This window comes from Ostrea edulis, chromosome 9 (genome assembly GCF_947568905.1).
Source record: "Ostrea edulis chromosome 9, xbOstEdul1.1, whole genome shotgun sequence".
Classification (NCBI taxonomy): Eukaryota; Metazoa; Mollusca; class Bivalvia; order Ostreida; family Ostreidae; genus Ostrea; species Ostrea edulis.
Genome location: NC_079172.1, coordinates 33,957,656 through 33,974,863, shown reverse-complemented (window position 1 = coordinate 33,974,863; position 17,208 = coordinate 33,957,656). Strand labels below are relative to the sequence as shown.

The following is a 17,208-nucleotide window of genomic DNA, read 5'->3' as shown; positions in this document are numbered from 1 at the left end:
AACTCCGTTTACCTGATCATGATATAGGGATTACGGCGACAGAAGATACTTACTCCTCCCAAACACCTGGTCCCACCTGGTGTGTCCAGGGGTCCGTGTTTGCCCAACTCTCTATTTTGTATTGCTAATAGGAGTTATGAGATTGATCACTGTTCGTTATGTTCACCTTTCATTGATCACTGTTCGTTACCTTCACCTTTCATGCAGGTGATAATGGAATATTGCTACATAAATCTGGGAAGTTAACGATGGAGTAGCTGAAATCATCCCGTTGGTCAAGAAATTGGGTTTGCCGTTAATCTTTATTTTTGATACAATATCTTATTTAACAGTCAAGAAAATTGCATATGGTGTTTATCTCTCGCAACTGATTCGATACGGAAGAGCTTGTTCTGCGTATGATCAGTTTTTAAATCGAAGCGGGCTCCTGACAAACAAGTTGATGTTACGGAAGTTTCAACAGTCTCGTTAAAGTCAACGTTTCGCACATTCTATGGTCGTTATAATAATCTAGTTTGCCAATACATCCTATCTTTGAGTCAAATTCTGTCTGACGTGTTTCATACCGATTGTTAGGTCGTTCATAACATACTGATTGTGATTACAGATTACACGTATACCTGATGTAGATATTGGGCCCATGGCGGGTGTGACCGGTCGACAGGGAATGATTGCTCCTCCTAGACACCTGATCCAATCTTTGGTATATCCAGGGGTCTCATTTTGCCCAACCCTTTCTATTTTGTTTTCTTAAAGGAGTTACGAGATTGATCACTGTTCGTTATCTTCACTTTTCATCTAAATGGTGTCAAGAACAATGGCGATTTGTTTTTATCAAATGACTATAATCTGTGCAATTTTTAGGTATTTCAAATATATGTCTGTAGGTAGAACTACTGTCATAAAGGGCTGTTTTCGATATCTGCCTTTCTGATTTGAGACTATTCTGCTGAATGAAAAATGTACAACATATTTAAACAATAAGGATATAATCCTAAATATCCGTGTGGTCTTACTGATGTATGTTTACAAGATATTTTCAAAGTTTACTGTTTTCTTTTAAAGCTACAGTGGATTCTTCAGTGCAAAACAGTATATTTTGCATGTCTGTGTAAGATTAACTTTCCAGCTAAATTAAGTTTTGTTTTCTTTTTATTTAGCCATTACATATGAAAACTTACTATATCAAGAGCTTCATGCAATATACCTAACATCTCTATGCTACCTGTACTGATATTATATGCATGTTCGATATATTCACCCTTCATGTTCAACTCTTTTATTGTATGTGTGAGTGGGTGGTCAATGTGAAATCCCATTGATTACACACTGAATTATAAATCCTATTATAATATATGCATATATATACATTTCAATGGAAAAAATGCAAATTCAAAAAATGACAGATTTGGAAGACTAGTGCCTTTTATTTTGAATTCATTGGGATATATCGAATCGCCATATATGAATGAAAATAATTATTGTTAATATTGTCATTGATTGATTTAAATGTGGAATTGAAGGCCATAGCAAGAGATTTTTTCATGGCAGTGGTGACGTCTCCATATGAGTGGAATATTCTCGAGAGGGACGTTAAACAATATTCAATCAATCAATATAATGTAAAAACTTTTGAATGAAAAGCTGAAGACAACGAATAGCGATCAATCTCTTAACTCTTATAAGGAATACAAAATTAAGAGTAGGGTAAACATGGACCCCTGGGCACACCAAAGGTGGGATCAGGTGCCTAGGAGGGGTAAGCATCTCCTGTCGACCGGTCACATTCACCGTGATCCCTATATCTTGATCAGATACACCGAGTAATTCGTAGTCAAGATCAGTGTGTAACAAACAGCCTAACAATTGGTATGAAACTCGTCAACAATTGACCCAATGACAAGTTGTATTGGCAAACTAGATCGTTATAACGACCATATAATTATAGGTTATAGACTTTGTATGGGAAAATATGACGACCGAGTTTTTAGGCGCGTAGACGGACCGAGCTTGCGAGGTCGGTCCGCGACAAAAAACGAGGTCGTCATATTTTCCCATACAAAGTCTATAACCTTTTTATTATATACTTTCAATTTCATTTAGAAACTAACAATAATTTATTTTTTACAATTTCTTTATTTGTTTAACTGAGTAAAATATGAAAAACACGAAAAATTTCAAAATTAACGACGTAGTAATTTGCTTGTGTATTGATTGTGACGTATACATATGATTGAATTGACTGAATATTGTTTAACGTCCCTCTCGAGAATATTTCACTAATATGGAGACGTCAGCATTGCCGGTGAAGGGCTGCAAAATTTAGGCCTATGCTTGGCGTTTATGGCCATTGAGCAGGTAGGAATCTTTATCGTGCCACACCTGCTGTGACATGGGACCTCGGTTTTGCGGTCTCGTCCAAAGGACCGCCCCATTTAGTCGCCTCTTACGACAAGAAAGGGTTACTGGTGATCTATTCTAACCCGGATCCCAACGGGACACGTATCCATATGAGTGAAAGATTCACAAGTTAAACAATATTCAATCAAATCCCGGCCTTCCGCATACGGGGTGAACGATCTAACCTTTAGACCACAGCGGCGGAAGATTTGATCATGAACTGGTCATGTAACTCTTGTTATATTTTATCAACATGTGCAACTTTTCTGACTTAATGTGACAAGAGATGTAACATACTATTATATAGTCATGGAAAAACAGAATATGCACATCCTGGTAGGAACCATTTTTTTCTTTAGATGACAATGTCTATGCTCCAGTCTAGAAGTATTAGAGCATTACCTGCAATAGTCAAGGTATAAATCAATCTTAGCGTTATAGAGCTCTGCCAACAAATGGCAAGGTATGCTATCTAGCCTAGTGAAAGGTGAAGATAACGAACAGGAGTCAATCTCATAAATCCTGTAAGGAATAAAAACACGGAACCCTAATGGTATCAAATATTGCCTAGGGATGTAATAAATTATTGTCTTTGTCGTCATTTCTAGAAACTGAATTAGTATCGACACTAATATACATGTAGATATGTGCAATATAAAAGTTACGCACACTTAAAAAGTTCATCAAAATTTACATTGTTCAGTAAAGATGAATCAGTAAATTAAAATATCAACATCATAATAAGAGTCACTTGATTTTTCCTAAAGTTTACAGATAAAAATGTCGAGACTGGAGTGTAGAGCTTAGTATATTTGCCCGCCATCTTTGTTTACAGTTTGAGTGGAACATCATTGAATTACACCTGATTTTTTTTTTGTGGTGGACCCTATCATTTAACGAAGATATCAACGGTTATACATATTTGGCTGTACATAATGACTTATACATGTACATCTGACTGTTAAATAACTCTTAGGACTTGTAAATGAATTTTTGGCTTTGTGGACTGTTAGAGATAGTTTGGATTATAAATACTGATTTGACATTTTTTTAAGGGTTATAACAACCGGTAAACTGTAATTGTGAAGCCTGGTAAATAAATCACTGGTCAATAACAGAAGGGCTGTAAAGACTGATAAGCAAGTTACAGGCTATGCACGGGCTGTGAGGATATAGGCTATGCTGTGGGGACTGATAAACACGTTATAGGCTATGCACGGGTTGTGAGGACTGATAAGCAAGTTATAGGCTATGCACGGGTTGTGAGGATATAGGCTATGCTGTGGGGACTGATAAACACGTTATAGGCTATGCACGGGTTGTGAAAACTGATAAGCAAATTATAAGCTATGTACGGGCTGTGAGGACTGATAAAAATGTTATAGGCTATGTACGTTCTGTAAGGATTGATAGACACGTTATAGGCTATGCACGGGCTGTGGGGACTGATAAAGGTCATAGGCTATGTACGTGCTGTAAGGACTGATAAACACATTATAGGCTATGCACGGGCTGTGAGGACTGATAAACACGTTAAAGGCTATGCACGGGCTGTAAATGATTACGAAGCGGCGAGGTAAATGTAAAACTGGTATATGCAACTTAAGCAGTTACTATACAGTTAAGGCTACAAAGGAAATTGGTATGGAAATGAGGTCATAATGACTGTTGCGTCATGAGAGTTGCTCCGCCTTCATCAATCCATATGATGATATGCATACAAAATCTCTTTGGGGGATCATATGAAATATCTTGAAACAGTCTTTTTTAAACGACTTAAACTTTTTATATTAACAATATGTAATAAGATGACGATTTAAATGTTTTGTGACATTACTTGCTTGTAAATTTACATGTACGTAGCTTAGTGGATAAGGTATCGGGTTATTGACCCGCAGATCCAGAGTTCAAATCTGCATGTGTCTTTTATTCATATCTCTTGAAATAAATTTTTGAAAATCCTTCTTTTCTCTCTTTCCAAAAGTGCATAGTTTTTGCCTTTTTCACATACATGTACATATATGTACTTTTTACATAACATCAGATCTATCATGATTTTAAAAATAATGTGCTGAATTGATTATCTTTTTCAAGGTGTAAAATAATCAAGTTTCCATAATTTGAGTACAAGTATTATAGCATCATGGCTAGACATAACCCGATGACGTTTATCGATTGGTAGGAATCCGCTTCTAACAGCGCTTACTACGCACATAGCAAAGACGACGTGAAGACGCCAGCTATACAGCTGTGAAATTGGAAAGAAATCAAAGTAATTCTTGGAATTACGAATAATGATGTATGAATAAATTGTCCACAATTAAGTAGACAACATTTAATGTGTTTTATATATTTACACACCACTTCCGAGGTAATGTAAATAGATTTTATGTGAATATACAATGTCGTATATTGTTTGTTTACATATAATGTACATATAGTTTTACGCGCATACTCATGTACATATACAGCGGAAACGTTGGTCCTTTCACTAGTCTATCACGCAAACCACATGTGTGAAAGTTGGTGCTAAGTGGCACCGGTTGTTTTAATTAACCATGTTAATGTTATACAGTCTGTATCTTACTTGACTAATTAATATAAGCATGAATGATTTCATGTAGGCCTAGTAAAACCATACAAATTCGCATGTAGAATGTAAAATTTATATAATGCAATATACACATTTAATTTGACAGGGGGACGGGGAGACTAGACATACAACGTCATCCACTCGATGGATAAGCATCCAGTGACATTGAAATATCTTTAATTTGATATTTCCGAATTTTATAGAAACACATACACAAATGTAAAAAAGAAGAAAAAACACAAACCTCACATGATATGAAACGTAATTCCTTAAGCAGACGGTGTGTATTTTTTCATATCAGAAAAGTAGTAAATTTACGATGCAATGGATCATTACAAATGTTTCTAACATAAATTATCTACTTTTTAAAAATTTCAAACGATGTAGGAAAACAAAAAATCGGACAAACAATGTATGTTTCCCGAGAAATATGTTTTTCTCGGTCGGTCGGTCGGTCGGTCGTTCAACCTCCTTCATGATTTTAGGTCATTTACTTAAATACATGAAAACCACCTGTTAAGCAGACATTCTACAGAAAAGCTCATCAGTATGTCCAGAAATGAACAACCGTCTGTAAACAGTACGAAACAACCTCGTATTTTATGTCTTCAATAGAGTCGCCATCAATCTGAATTTTCTTGTTGATTGGTTGTTGTTGAACAAAACTTTTTATATTGTTGATATGAGGTAGATTTATTTTAGTTGAACAAACATTGCTATTGATATTGTCAATGTGATGTTAAACTTATACGGTACCAATTTTGATGCACCAGATGCGCATTTCGACAAATAATGTCTCTTCAGTGATGCTCAACCAAAATGTTTGAAATCCAAAATAACTATGAAGTTTTAGAGTTAATATGGCGATAGACATATTTTGTGTAACATAAAAATGTTGTAGTGTTGATATGATGATTATCAACTGTTACAATCGATTTCGTTGCTTTAGAACTTAATAACATTTAGGAAGATTTCCTTCTTGGACAGATCTGAGAAACTGGTAACCATAGACCCGGCCTCCTTTTGAGTGATGTTCTTGTTTACAATTACAGCCTGTCGTCGGATTGAATGTTGTATGCCGAGTTTCATATTTATATGCCGTTCTTTGACTACGGATTACTGCATGTATATGATCAAGACAGAAGGCTCACAACGGGTGTGACCGGTTAACAGGGGATGCTTATGCCGCTTCAGCACCTGCTCCCACTTCTGGGAGTTCCAGGGGTCTATGTTTGCCCTTTTCTCGAATTTGTTTTATAGTATTTATGAGTTTGTTATCTTTATCCTTGTCATTGCATCATCTGATGAATCGAAAATGTCTTGAAATTATTACGCCATTTGACGACTCATTTGCGTCTTATACCATAATACTTATAGAAAATACTGGTATACTGGTTTTACCCTATACATTGTAAGTCAAAAATGCCTCAAGTATACTATCCGGTTAAGAAAATTTACCAAACACTATTTCCGACCACCTCTAGCTTTTATATTAGACACTCCTATCAAACGCGTTGTGGTGTCATTTTTACACAAAAACCACGATGTGGACACGATTTCAAAACCATAATATTCCTGAATTCCCTCACCAAAACCTAGGTGGGCATGTTTTTTTTTACTCCAAAGGGCTACAATACCCTACAAGAAACTTGACAATAAAACTATTACTTTCTCCTGACATCAATGTTTTCTACATGTTTTTATGTTTTATTTAGCCATTATACTAAATCGATAAAATATCTCACTTTGTATTATATTTTCTTTAAGCTTAATTATGCTATCAATAAAATCATGACTCGATCAGATGGATACTGATGTGTTTGTCTTGAAAAAGTTTTGTTTTAATTTACATGTTAAACCTTGTCAAAATGAATAATGCACAAACGTTTATGAGGTCAAATTTTACCTAAATTACTTTAACATATGATATGTACATTATCAAATATTACCTGCATTTGTGGGTTTCATGTATGTAACAAGAATAACAAACTGAAAATTAAATACTTTTAAGGTCTCTCGTTAACAAATCTTCATAATGTAAATATTTTAGTAGAACAGCAGAGTAATTCATAACAACTAACATCTATGGATAACGTTACAAATAATACCAAGTGTAATGACGTAATTTGTTATGTAATAATGGCATAGACGATAACCGGAAGTGGTAAAAATATTTGGTTTCATGCATGCAATCAGTCGGATCACGCGCTCGTCCTTTTCCTTAACCGGTAAGAAGACTCGGACGTGGATCGGCGCAAGAATTGCATCAAATCGATGCATTTCTTCTCCGGAAGCGCGCCTGTAGATGAGGTTAAAAGGCAAGAACCGAATCCCTGATAATGTGTTATTTATATTTTCGTCACTGATGCAGTTTTGGTATCATTAACGTCTTATTCATTCTAATGCATAAACATATATTAGTGGAAAATTTGAAAGCTCGTGTGTTTCATATTATTGTAACGTATGACTGTCACATCATAGTTACATTTGTGTAGACATGGCAACAGACTCTGATGGCATCGATCCACATACGAGGTACATTTGCGGTTACGGAAATAGCCGAGTAGTTGCGATTGATATGCAATATCATATACAATCGTAACTACTCGGCTATTTCCGTAACTGCAAATGAACCTCGTATGTGGATCTACGCCACCAGGGTCTGTTACCATGTGTACACAAATGTAATTATGACGTCACAGTCGTACGTTACAATATGAAACACGAGCTTTCAAATGCATCTAAGATATCATACATATCTAAGGTATTCTATCACTATCATTTTCCACTCATATGTTTATGTATTAGAGTGAATGAAACGTTAATGATACCAAACCTGGATCTGTGGTGAAAATATAAATAACACATTATACAGGGATTCGGTTCTGGCCATTTAACTTCACCCACAGGCGCGCTTCCGGCGAATACATGCATCGATTTGATGCAATTCTTGCGCCGATCCACGTCCGAGTCTTCTTACCGTTTACGGAAAAGGACGAGCGCGTGATCCGATTGTATTATATAATATGTGATATTATTATGTCAACAATCGTGAACATATGCGTTCAAAATTTTAGGCAAAAATGGACAAATGATGCAGTATCATGTACTTTCATGTCTCTCCATGTTTGTTTGGGTTCTTTCATCAAACAAATAAGTAAAATAAGGCACCTGCTTATATAGAGGAGTATGCATGTTAAAAAAAAATGGGACTCGTTTTAGGAAACACATTAATTTCTGTATAATTTCTGTCTTATATTAATTATAGGTGTGCGAAAATTGTAAACCACATATTTCCCAGCGGCGTTTTTCATGGTCCAGCATAATTATGTTTCATTTACATGTTTTAGAATGAATTAACAATTAGCAAATGGATTACATTTTATTTATAGTATGAAAAGGACAGACCATGTGTTACGCTACATTATAGACTTTAAATTAATTCCATGTATATTTGAAGTAAAAGCAAATATCATTTCAAAAAGGGTTCATGATTTTATGATGTGACGTGTCTGGTAACTATAAAATTCCACGTAGGCAAGGCGCATCTACACATATATATCCTGTGTGAGTACTAATTAATATGGAACTCGTGGGTTATAAGAACTTGGGTATAGGTAATTCGTACTTTGACGTCACAAAATATGTTCAAATCTATCAAATTACGAAAAATATCGATAATTACATATCAAACTTTAGTCTGCGAAACGTGGAACAAAGAAATAAAGTAAAACGGCACATTCATGCATTCTACAAATAATCCAAGTCCTAAAAGCATCGAAGCTCGCCTGAAGCACCTTTCTGTCAAAACAGAAGTTCCTGTACGGTGGATAATGGATTGATCAGTGTAGGGATTATTCTGCTACCAAATCTTTGCTGTTATATTAATGATAGGGCTGTGATTTCTCCCAATAGTTTTATACTTCTGTCTAATCAAAACACTTTTGAACTTTTTAGATCATTTCAAATTTGTTTATGGTTGAACAGATATTTATGATTGGATAAAGTGAAAACGAACAGAAGAGAAATCGATCACATGAATCCTAAAAACAATACAAATCCGAGAACAGAGCAAACACGCACGCCTAGAAATACTGGAAGTGTGATCAGGTGCATAGGAGGAGTAAACATCTCCTCTAAACCGGTCACACCCAGCTCAAAGGCTACTTCCGCTGTGAGCTCCGTCTTCAGCAGTAAAACGAAATAATTGAATTCAGTATAAGTAGTTTATTTGGAGGCAACTCGGGTGTTTTGAATACGCCCGTCTTTCTCTAACAAGATGATATGTGAAGCGGTGAATATTCTTCCGAGAATCAACTCATTCGATGAACCTTATAAATTACCACTTTAGCTTATGCATACCTAACCGCCATCTTATGTTTTGCAAGTACATCTGTAAATGGGATGATTGTTTATTAAATGCTGGTTACCTGGAGATAACACCTGGTTCGGCACTGGTCGACGACATTGCTCAATTCCGTGTAGTTAAATGTAATGGAAAACGCTTCAACACACCACATCAATATTAACACTGAGAATACCGGAAGTGACATCATGGAAGTTGTCAGATCTGTCCAAATCTGAAATAATTAAAAACGGAAAATGTTTCAAGACATTCTTCAGACACGTACATGTGCTCAACAAATAAAATCGTGATAGCTATTTGTATCGAGAGATTGTAAAGTATGTTTGTATGATATCCTAAATAATAATCCAGCATGAAAGTAATTTCAATTCTATACATTTCAAAACAGACTAATTAATGAAGTACCGTTATTCATTCCTCTAGTATTAATTTTTGTTCTAACAAGTTGACGAGTGTCATTTAAGTTGTGACATACTAACATCGTGAAAGTACAACGTTACTTTCATATTATCATCATGTACATGTACCTTGTGACCGTTAATGCGTTTTTGTTAATTATTTTACGTATTTTGTGAAATTCGTTAGAGGTATAGCATTTGTACAAATAGAGATCATGACATTTGTGAAATGTGTAAAATGACGTGTGCTATCAGTGCTTCTGACGTCAGACAAAATAATGCATTCTGAAAACACACATGAAAATGACTCGTCAATATGTGTTTTAAATAAAATTACAACTGTTTAGTAATGAGTAAACATGAAATTGGGTAAAATTAGAATTGAGATATGATTATCATGGTTCCAGTGTATAGATTCCACGCACAAGTCCTCTGAAGTTGAAATAAAAAATATGCTAGAGTTCCTCATTGACAATATCTTCGTGGTCTTTGGTGATCAGGTCCTCCAACAGTCTGTTGGAATTCCCATGGGCACGAATTGTGCTCCTTTGATAGCTGACCTGTTTTTATATTCTTACGAAGCAGAATTTATTCAAAATCTTGTACGTGAGAAGGAAAAATATCTTGTTGTGGCCTTCAATTCGATATCTAGATATATCGACGACGTTTTGTCTATTAACAATAATAACTTTCATTTCATATGTCGATTCGATATATCCCTGTGAGCTCGAAATAAAAGACACCACAGAGTCGTCCACCTCTGCTTCATACTTAGATATTTTATTGAAAGTAGACATTAACGGCAAACTGACAACTCAACTGTGTGACAAACGAGATGATTTCAGCTTCTCCTGTATATGGAGTTTATATCTCTCAACTGATTCGATACGCAAGAGCTTGTTCTGCTTGTGGTCTGTTTTTAAATCGAGGCAAGCTACTGACAAACAAGTTGATGGTACAGGGGTTTCAACAGTCTCCATTAAAGTCAGCACTTCACAAATTCTATGGTCGTTATAACGATCTAGTTTGCTAATACAACCTATCATTGGGTCAAATGCTGTCTGACGTGTTTCATACCAATTGTTAGACAGTTCTTGGCACACTGATTTTGACTACGGATAACTCAGTTTACCTGGTCAGGGTATAGGGCTCAAAGCGGGTGGGACCGGTCGACAGAGGATGCTTACTCCTCCTAGGCACTTGATCCCACCTCTGGTGTGTTCAGGGATTCGTGTTTGCCCAACTATCTATTTTGTATTGCTTGTAGGAGTTATGAGATTGATCACTGTTCGTTATCTTCACCTTTCATGCAGCTATATCGATTCCTCTTACACTGATTGATATTTTATCTATCACTTTTATGTGCTACCGTGTATGAAGTGATCAAAAGTGATGTATTGCAGCTGTATTCCTTGATATAAAAAGATTGTTTTTTTTTTTTTTTATATTTTACATCAGCTTATAATTTCCGATTCAAACGACTTATAATTATGAATTCTTGATTTTTTAAATTAAGAAATGTCAATTCTGAATCGCAAATTATTAATTTGTAATTTACTATTTGTTTACTTAGGGTGTGAAATTGAAAACCAAATCGTTTTTAGCTCTTCTGAGCCAAAGGCTCAAAGAGCTAATGCTATGGCCATTTGTGCGGTGTGCGGTGTGCGTAAACTTTTTAGAAAAAGGGCTATAACTCAAGAACCCCTTGGCCAATTTTTTTCAAATTTGTTACAGGGTATCATTGGCCCAAGGGCTTTCATACATACTAAATAGAGGGATGTGACCCTTTAACAAGAGGAGATAATCAGGAAAATACAAACAAAAGTAGTGGTTGCTAAAAAATCTTCTTCTCAAGAACCACAAGGCAGATTATCACCAAACTTACACATAAGGATGAGGATATGTTGTAGATTAAAAATGTTCAAGGCATTACCCTGGGGCAAAGGGCGTGGTCTCAAGGTCACTTCAAAGTTGACCTAAATTTAAAAAATTTTTAAATTCCTTAAATCTTAGATATTTTAGTCATTATAAGGACTAGGATCATCAAATTTTGACAGTTGATGCATCTTAGGACCTTGTGTCAAGTTGTCTCAAAAGTAGGTCACGGTGACCTACTTTTTGAATTTTGCAGGTATTTATTTTAAAATTAATTTTGATGCATATCTTGGACACTTTGAAGCCTATGATCATCAAAACTTGTCAGTTGGTGGATCATGGGACCTTGAAATGCGTCAACTGAAAAATAGTCACCGTGACCTACTTTCTGAATTTTATGGCTTATCATTTATAGATATATTTTAAGTTGTTATTTCAAATACCGAGAGGTTTAGAATCATCAAATCTTGTAAGTTGATGCATCTTAAGGCCTTGAAACATATTTATAAAAAAGTAGGTCACAGTGACCTACTTTTTGAATTTTGCAAATATTCAAATTTCACATTTTCAATTTTAGATGCATATTTTGGGCACTGTAAAACCTAGGATCATCAAACTTTGTCAGTTGATGCGTCTTCAGTCTTCGGTTTGTGTCGATCAAAAAGTAGGTCACCGTGACCTACTTTTGGTATTTGACAGCTAAATTACTATATTTCAGACACTATTTGACCTACAATCATCAAACTTTGTCAGTTGATGCATCTTGAGTCTTCGGAGTGTATCGACCAAAAAGTAGGTCACTGTGACCTACTTTTGGCATTTGACAGTTATATTTATATATTTCAGTCATTAATTGACCTACAATCATCAAACTTTGACAGTTGATGCATCTTGAGTCTACGGAGTGTGTCGACCAAAAAGTAGGTCACCTTCACCTACTTATGGAATTTGACGGCTATATTTATATATTTCAGATACTATTTGACCTACAGTCATCAAACTTTGTCAGTTGATGGGCCTTGCATGTTCGAAGGGTTTCGACCAAAAAGTAGGTCAACTTGACCTGCTTTTGGAATTGGACACCTATATTTATATATTTCATATACTATTTGACCTACAGTCATCAAACTTTGTCAGTTGATGCGTCTTGCATGTTCAAAGGGTGTTGACCAAAAAGTAGGTCACCTTGACCTACTTTTGGAATTGGACGGCTATATTTATATAATTCAGATACTATTTGACCTACAGTCATCAAACTTTGTCAGTTGTCAGTTGTTGGGTCTTGCATGTTTGAAGGGTGTTGACGAAAAAGTAGGTCACCTTGACCTACTTTTGGAATTTGACGGCTATATTTATATATTTCAGATACTATTTGACCTACAGTCATCAAACTTTGTCAGTTGATGGGTCTTGCATGTTCGGAGTTCGCTGACCAAAAAGTAGGTCACCATGACCTACGATTGGAATTTGACAGCTATATTTCAATATTCAGATACTAATTGGCTTAAAATCATCAAACTTTGTCAGTTGATATTTCTTGGGTTCTCAAAATGTGTAAACCAAAAAGTAGGTCACATTGACCTACTTTTTTTGAATTCTTAGGATTTAACTAAAGATTTAGAATACTAAGAGGCTAAGAATAGAAATGGTGGGCTTGTACAATTTATCAGAAGAGCGATTCTAGGCCCTTGGGCCTCTTGTTTAAAACCTAATTTATATATTTGATGATAATAAATATTATGATATTGATAATAATAATGCTGTATTCAGAGAAGGTATCCCGATTAGTACAAGGTTCCATTCTTCCACGGTGCTTTCTAAAACAAAACCAATGATCAATAGTGATACAATGCATGTACATTCAAATATATATGATTACGTAATAAAGGTAACTGAAAACCAAGCCGATTACGTACAAACATAGGGAAAATATTGATACTGCTATCTGAAAACTGAAATGTCAGATCAAGGACAAGTTTATCGATAAGATTGTTTGCATGCGTACATTACAATATCTGTCCCCAAACAGCATCCACTGAGATAAAACAAACGACACAATTTACCCCCACTTCCACTGCACAGATTCTTACCCTCTAAGTTCTAAAATGTAAGTGTTAACGCATCAAACAAACAGAAGTATAACATATTAATTAAACAGGAATATGGTATCTAAACGTTTAAGCGTATATACATCTAGCCCAGCCGTCAACATACGGTGAAATTTATATGACGTGCATTGAATTTTTAGTCTCTAACTTTTTTTAAACGTACAATGCACGAAAATTTCGTTTTATTCTAGGTAATGAATTTTTATTTGTGATTTGTTTTATTTGATTTCTTTGCCGGGGCCAAGGTATGTTTCCACGGTTCAAATTTATTGCCTATCATTAAATCTGACTAAGAATGTTGTGTTCTTTAATTTGTATGTATGAGTATAAAGTAATAAAATCTGAACTAAGAAATGCTATCTGAATTGTTCGTGCGTGCTTCTCCGTAAAGGTTCTTCAGAAGGTATCCCATCATTTCATTTGTCGATACGTATATTTATTTTGACTGATTAAAAATTTGATATGATTTTAAGGAGGAGTAACACACCAGAGAAATCTAATATGGATGGAAAGTGGAGGATATAACAGAACAATAACATTTCGAAATTGAAAAGTTTAAAATTTACCTATTTAATGAAAAAAATGCAGTTTTAGTAAAAAGTAATCTGGGGGAAAAAATAAAACCCCTGCTAGGCTCGAACCCACGTTCTATAGATCAGCAGACGACATGTTATTTCAACCCTCTTTAGTTGATTAACATTATACCGAAGACAAATCACAGACTTTCTCATCGCTTCTTTGCTAAAGAGGGAAAGCATGGCTTAAAAATCACATGATGGCAGATGTTCGGGAAACCTGCATAATATTGTAATAATTTCAAGTTATATCGCGGTACTAAGGCTGGCACTTGGTTAGTGAAATTGTGGCTACTATTTTAAACTCTACAATGAACCCCCTATTGTCCTGTAATTTATATCTAAGTTTATTGAGAAAGCCTTACCGTATTGTTGTCTAGACTTTTTTGAACTCTTTGATTGGTTTGTATTACTGTATATCTACTTTTTGAATTGTTTTCCCTCCTCCTTTTCCTTTTTCATTGTATCGATAACATCTGCACATGTATGTACTAATAAACAATATAGTGTGATTGGTATACACCCTTTCTTACCGCAAAAAGAACTTTTAAAACTAAATATCAGTAATTTCCCCTTCTTCGACCAACTGATGGTGAAAGTAGTGTTAGATATTATTAAAAACTCAGCTTTTATTCACCATGTACAAAATTTATTTCGATATTAATAATTTTTCCGAGTCTTAACATTCAAATGATAATTTTAGTCAACAGTGCACGCTCGCATATGACTCGTAAACTACGCAAAATATTTAATTCAAAACGCATTTAAAATCAATTTTGGCATGCAAAGAATTAACATTGCTAAAAGAAATAAAAAATTTAGTAACATACGATGCGTCCTTTAATATGATTACACATGTACACTGTTATTGAACAAATAATGCAACCTTACATAGGTTAAGCATCACTGAAGAGACATTATTTGTCGAAATGCGCACCTGGTGCATCAAAATTGGTACCGTATAAGTTTTACATATATTAATAATTGTAAGTCTATCACCGACACACTCGTAGTTCACACAACAGATTACAGTTACAGAACATTAGTTAGTAAGGAAACCTACATCATCTAATGAAATTAATTCGCTTAGCAACATCTGCATTACGGGGTTCTGAGACGGCTAGAAACAACTAAAATTACCACTATTCGCCTTTCTGTACTGAGTTTCTATGACGTTTACAAATTACGAACCAGTCGTGGTAGTCGAGTGGTAAGGGTGTTCGCGTGGCCACCGAAAGTTCCGAGTTCGATTTTCGATCCCGTGCCAAACCTAGGACGTTAGTTAGATCCCAACGTCACGTCAAAACTTGATAGTGGTTGTTGCTTTATCAAGAGTCAGGTATTACAAATGAAAGTTACGGGTCTTTCAGAAAAGAACTTAAAATCGAGGCGTTGACACAATAAAGAATCCTCACCGCTACGAATCTGGGCACCAAGCATAGGCTTAAAACCCAATGGCTGCTGACGTCGTCGCACAGGAAGAAAAAAATCGGGAAACATAACAAAGAAAAAACAAAACAATCATGATTACCTTTCTGAAACATATAAACAAACATTGAATACATCGTCTTACCTTTGATGAAATGAATAAAATGAACTGAATAAATCCAAATTTTTACGATATGTCCTGTTAGAATCTGTTCACATTCTCACTAAGAACCCGAGTCCTTCTAGACGGAGAGAGCCATACAAACAAATATTTTTGTCAATTTTTTATTCTAATTTTGTTTTTAAGGTCATTTCCTTGTGCTGGTATTAAAATTGTAAAAAATATTTTAGAGGCTACACAAGTGACAAAGATTTATTTAAGTCTATTCTAAATAAAACAAAACTAGTTATGTCAGTTTTTTCCTTGCCACATTAATCTTGACAGCAACGTTTCAACAGCGAGACCCCTCTTAGTACAAACTAAGCCTAATTAGTTTCAACCTAAAGTCTGAAGTCGTTAATTTATGACGCAACGGAGGTCATTTAAGATTCCGGAGTGTTTTAGTCTGATTGCGTTTCGTTACCTGGTTAACATTAGCAAACTATTACTCGCTCTAATAATAAAATCACAGTGCAAAACATCATTAGGTGCATTCGAATTTCACATGTTATAAACGGCCAATCATTTTCATATAACAGATGAAGTTTGTAAAAATCTATCTTCTATAATATCCAAGTCATTGATCAATGTCTGTCTTTATTTTAGAACATTTCTTGATGGGGGGGGGGGGGGGGGGGGGGGGTGTTATGAAAAAGGGAGAAGATATTGAACAGTAACCAATCTCTTAAATACTATGAAGACTACAAAATCGAGAACAGGGCCTAGAATAAGCAAAGGTAGGAGCAGATGCCCAGGAGTTCACTTCATAGAATGAAATATTGATAATATTATGAACAAATATCACCACCTAACACAAAGCCAATTTGAATCCCTATGATTATACACTATAAGGAATTTTGATCAAATGTAGGTCAAGTATCATCATTGTACATCGTCCTATTAATGTACACAAAATGTTGTAAAAGGTTCTGTGTTTTATTGTTGGAAATAAATTAACTTCAAACAAATCTATCTATAGAATGATATTGTTTTGACGGACCAATAACCATGCCATATTAATATCCTTTCGCCCCTGAAGCCTTTGTGTATTTTATTTTGCATGCGCATAAAATCATTCATTCATAAAAACCATTCATATTCATAGAGAAACAATTAGAAATACATGTCTCGACTACACAGAAATCTGTTTTGATTAGGAATGTATTATATTAGTGCAAAATACCATGGTGCAATGTTGCAATTAGATATAAAAATACTACGGTAGTAATTAGCTGTAAATGCACTATTGTAGCAATTAACGGTACACAACACTATGTAGGAATTAAACGTGCATAATATAAACGC

At 35.1% G+C, this 17,208-nt stretch overlaps 1 protein-coding gene across 1 annotated transcript in view; it reads right to left on the bottom strand.

Moving 5' to 3' along the window:
• LOC125658799 (tyrosine-protein kinase receptor torso-like) overlaps positions 1-15,985 on the bottom strand; it is a 55,665-nt gene extending 39,680 nt beyond the window's left edge. Inside the window, exons 1-2 of the mRNA XM_048890220.2 lie at positions 15,889-15,985; positions 9,424-9,573 (exon numbers count right to left, since the gene is read on the bottom strand). Of these exons, the coding sequence (XP_048746177.2) occupies positions 9,424-9,549 (126 nt within the window). The 5' untranslated portion in view covers positions 9,550-9,573; positions 15,889-15,985. The remainder of the gene's footprint in view (positions 1-9,423; positions 9,574-15,888) is intronic.
• Between the last annotated feature and the right edge of the window lie 1,223 nt (positions 15,986-17,208).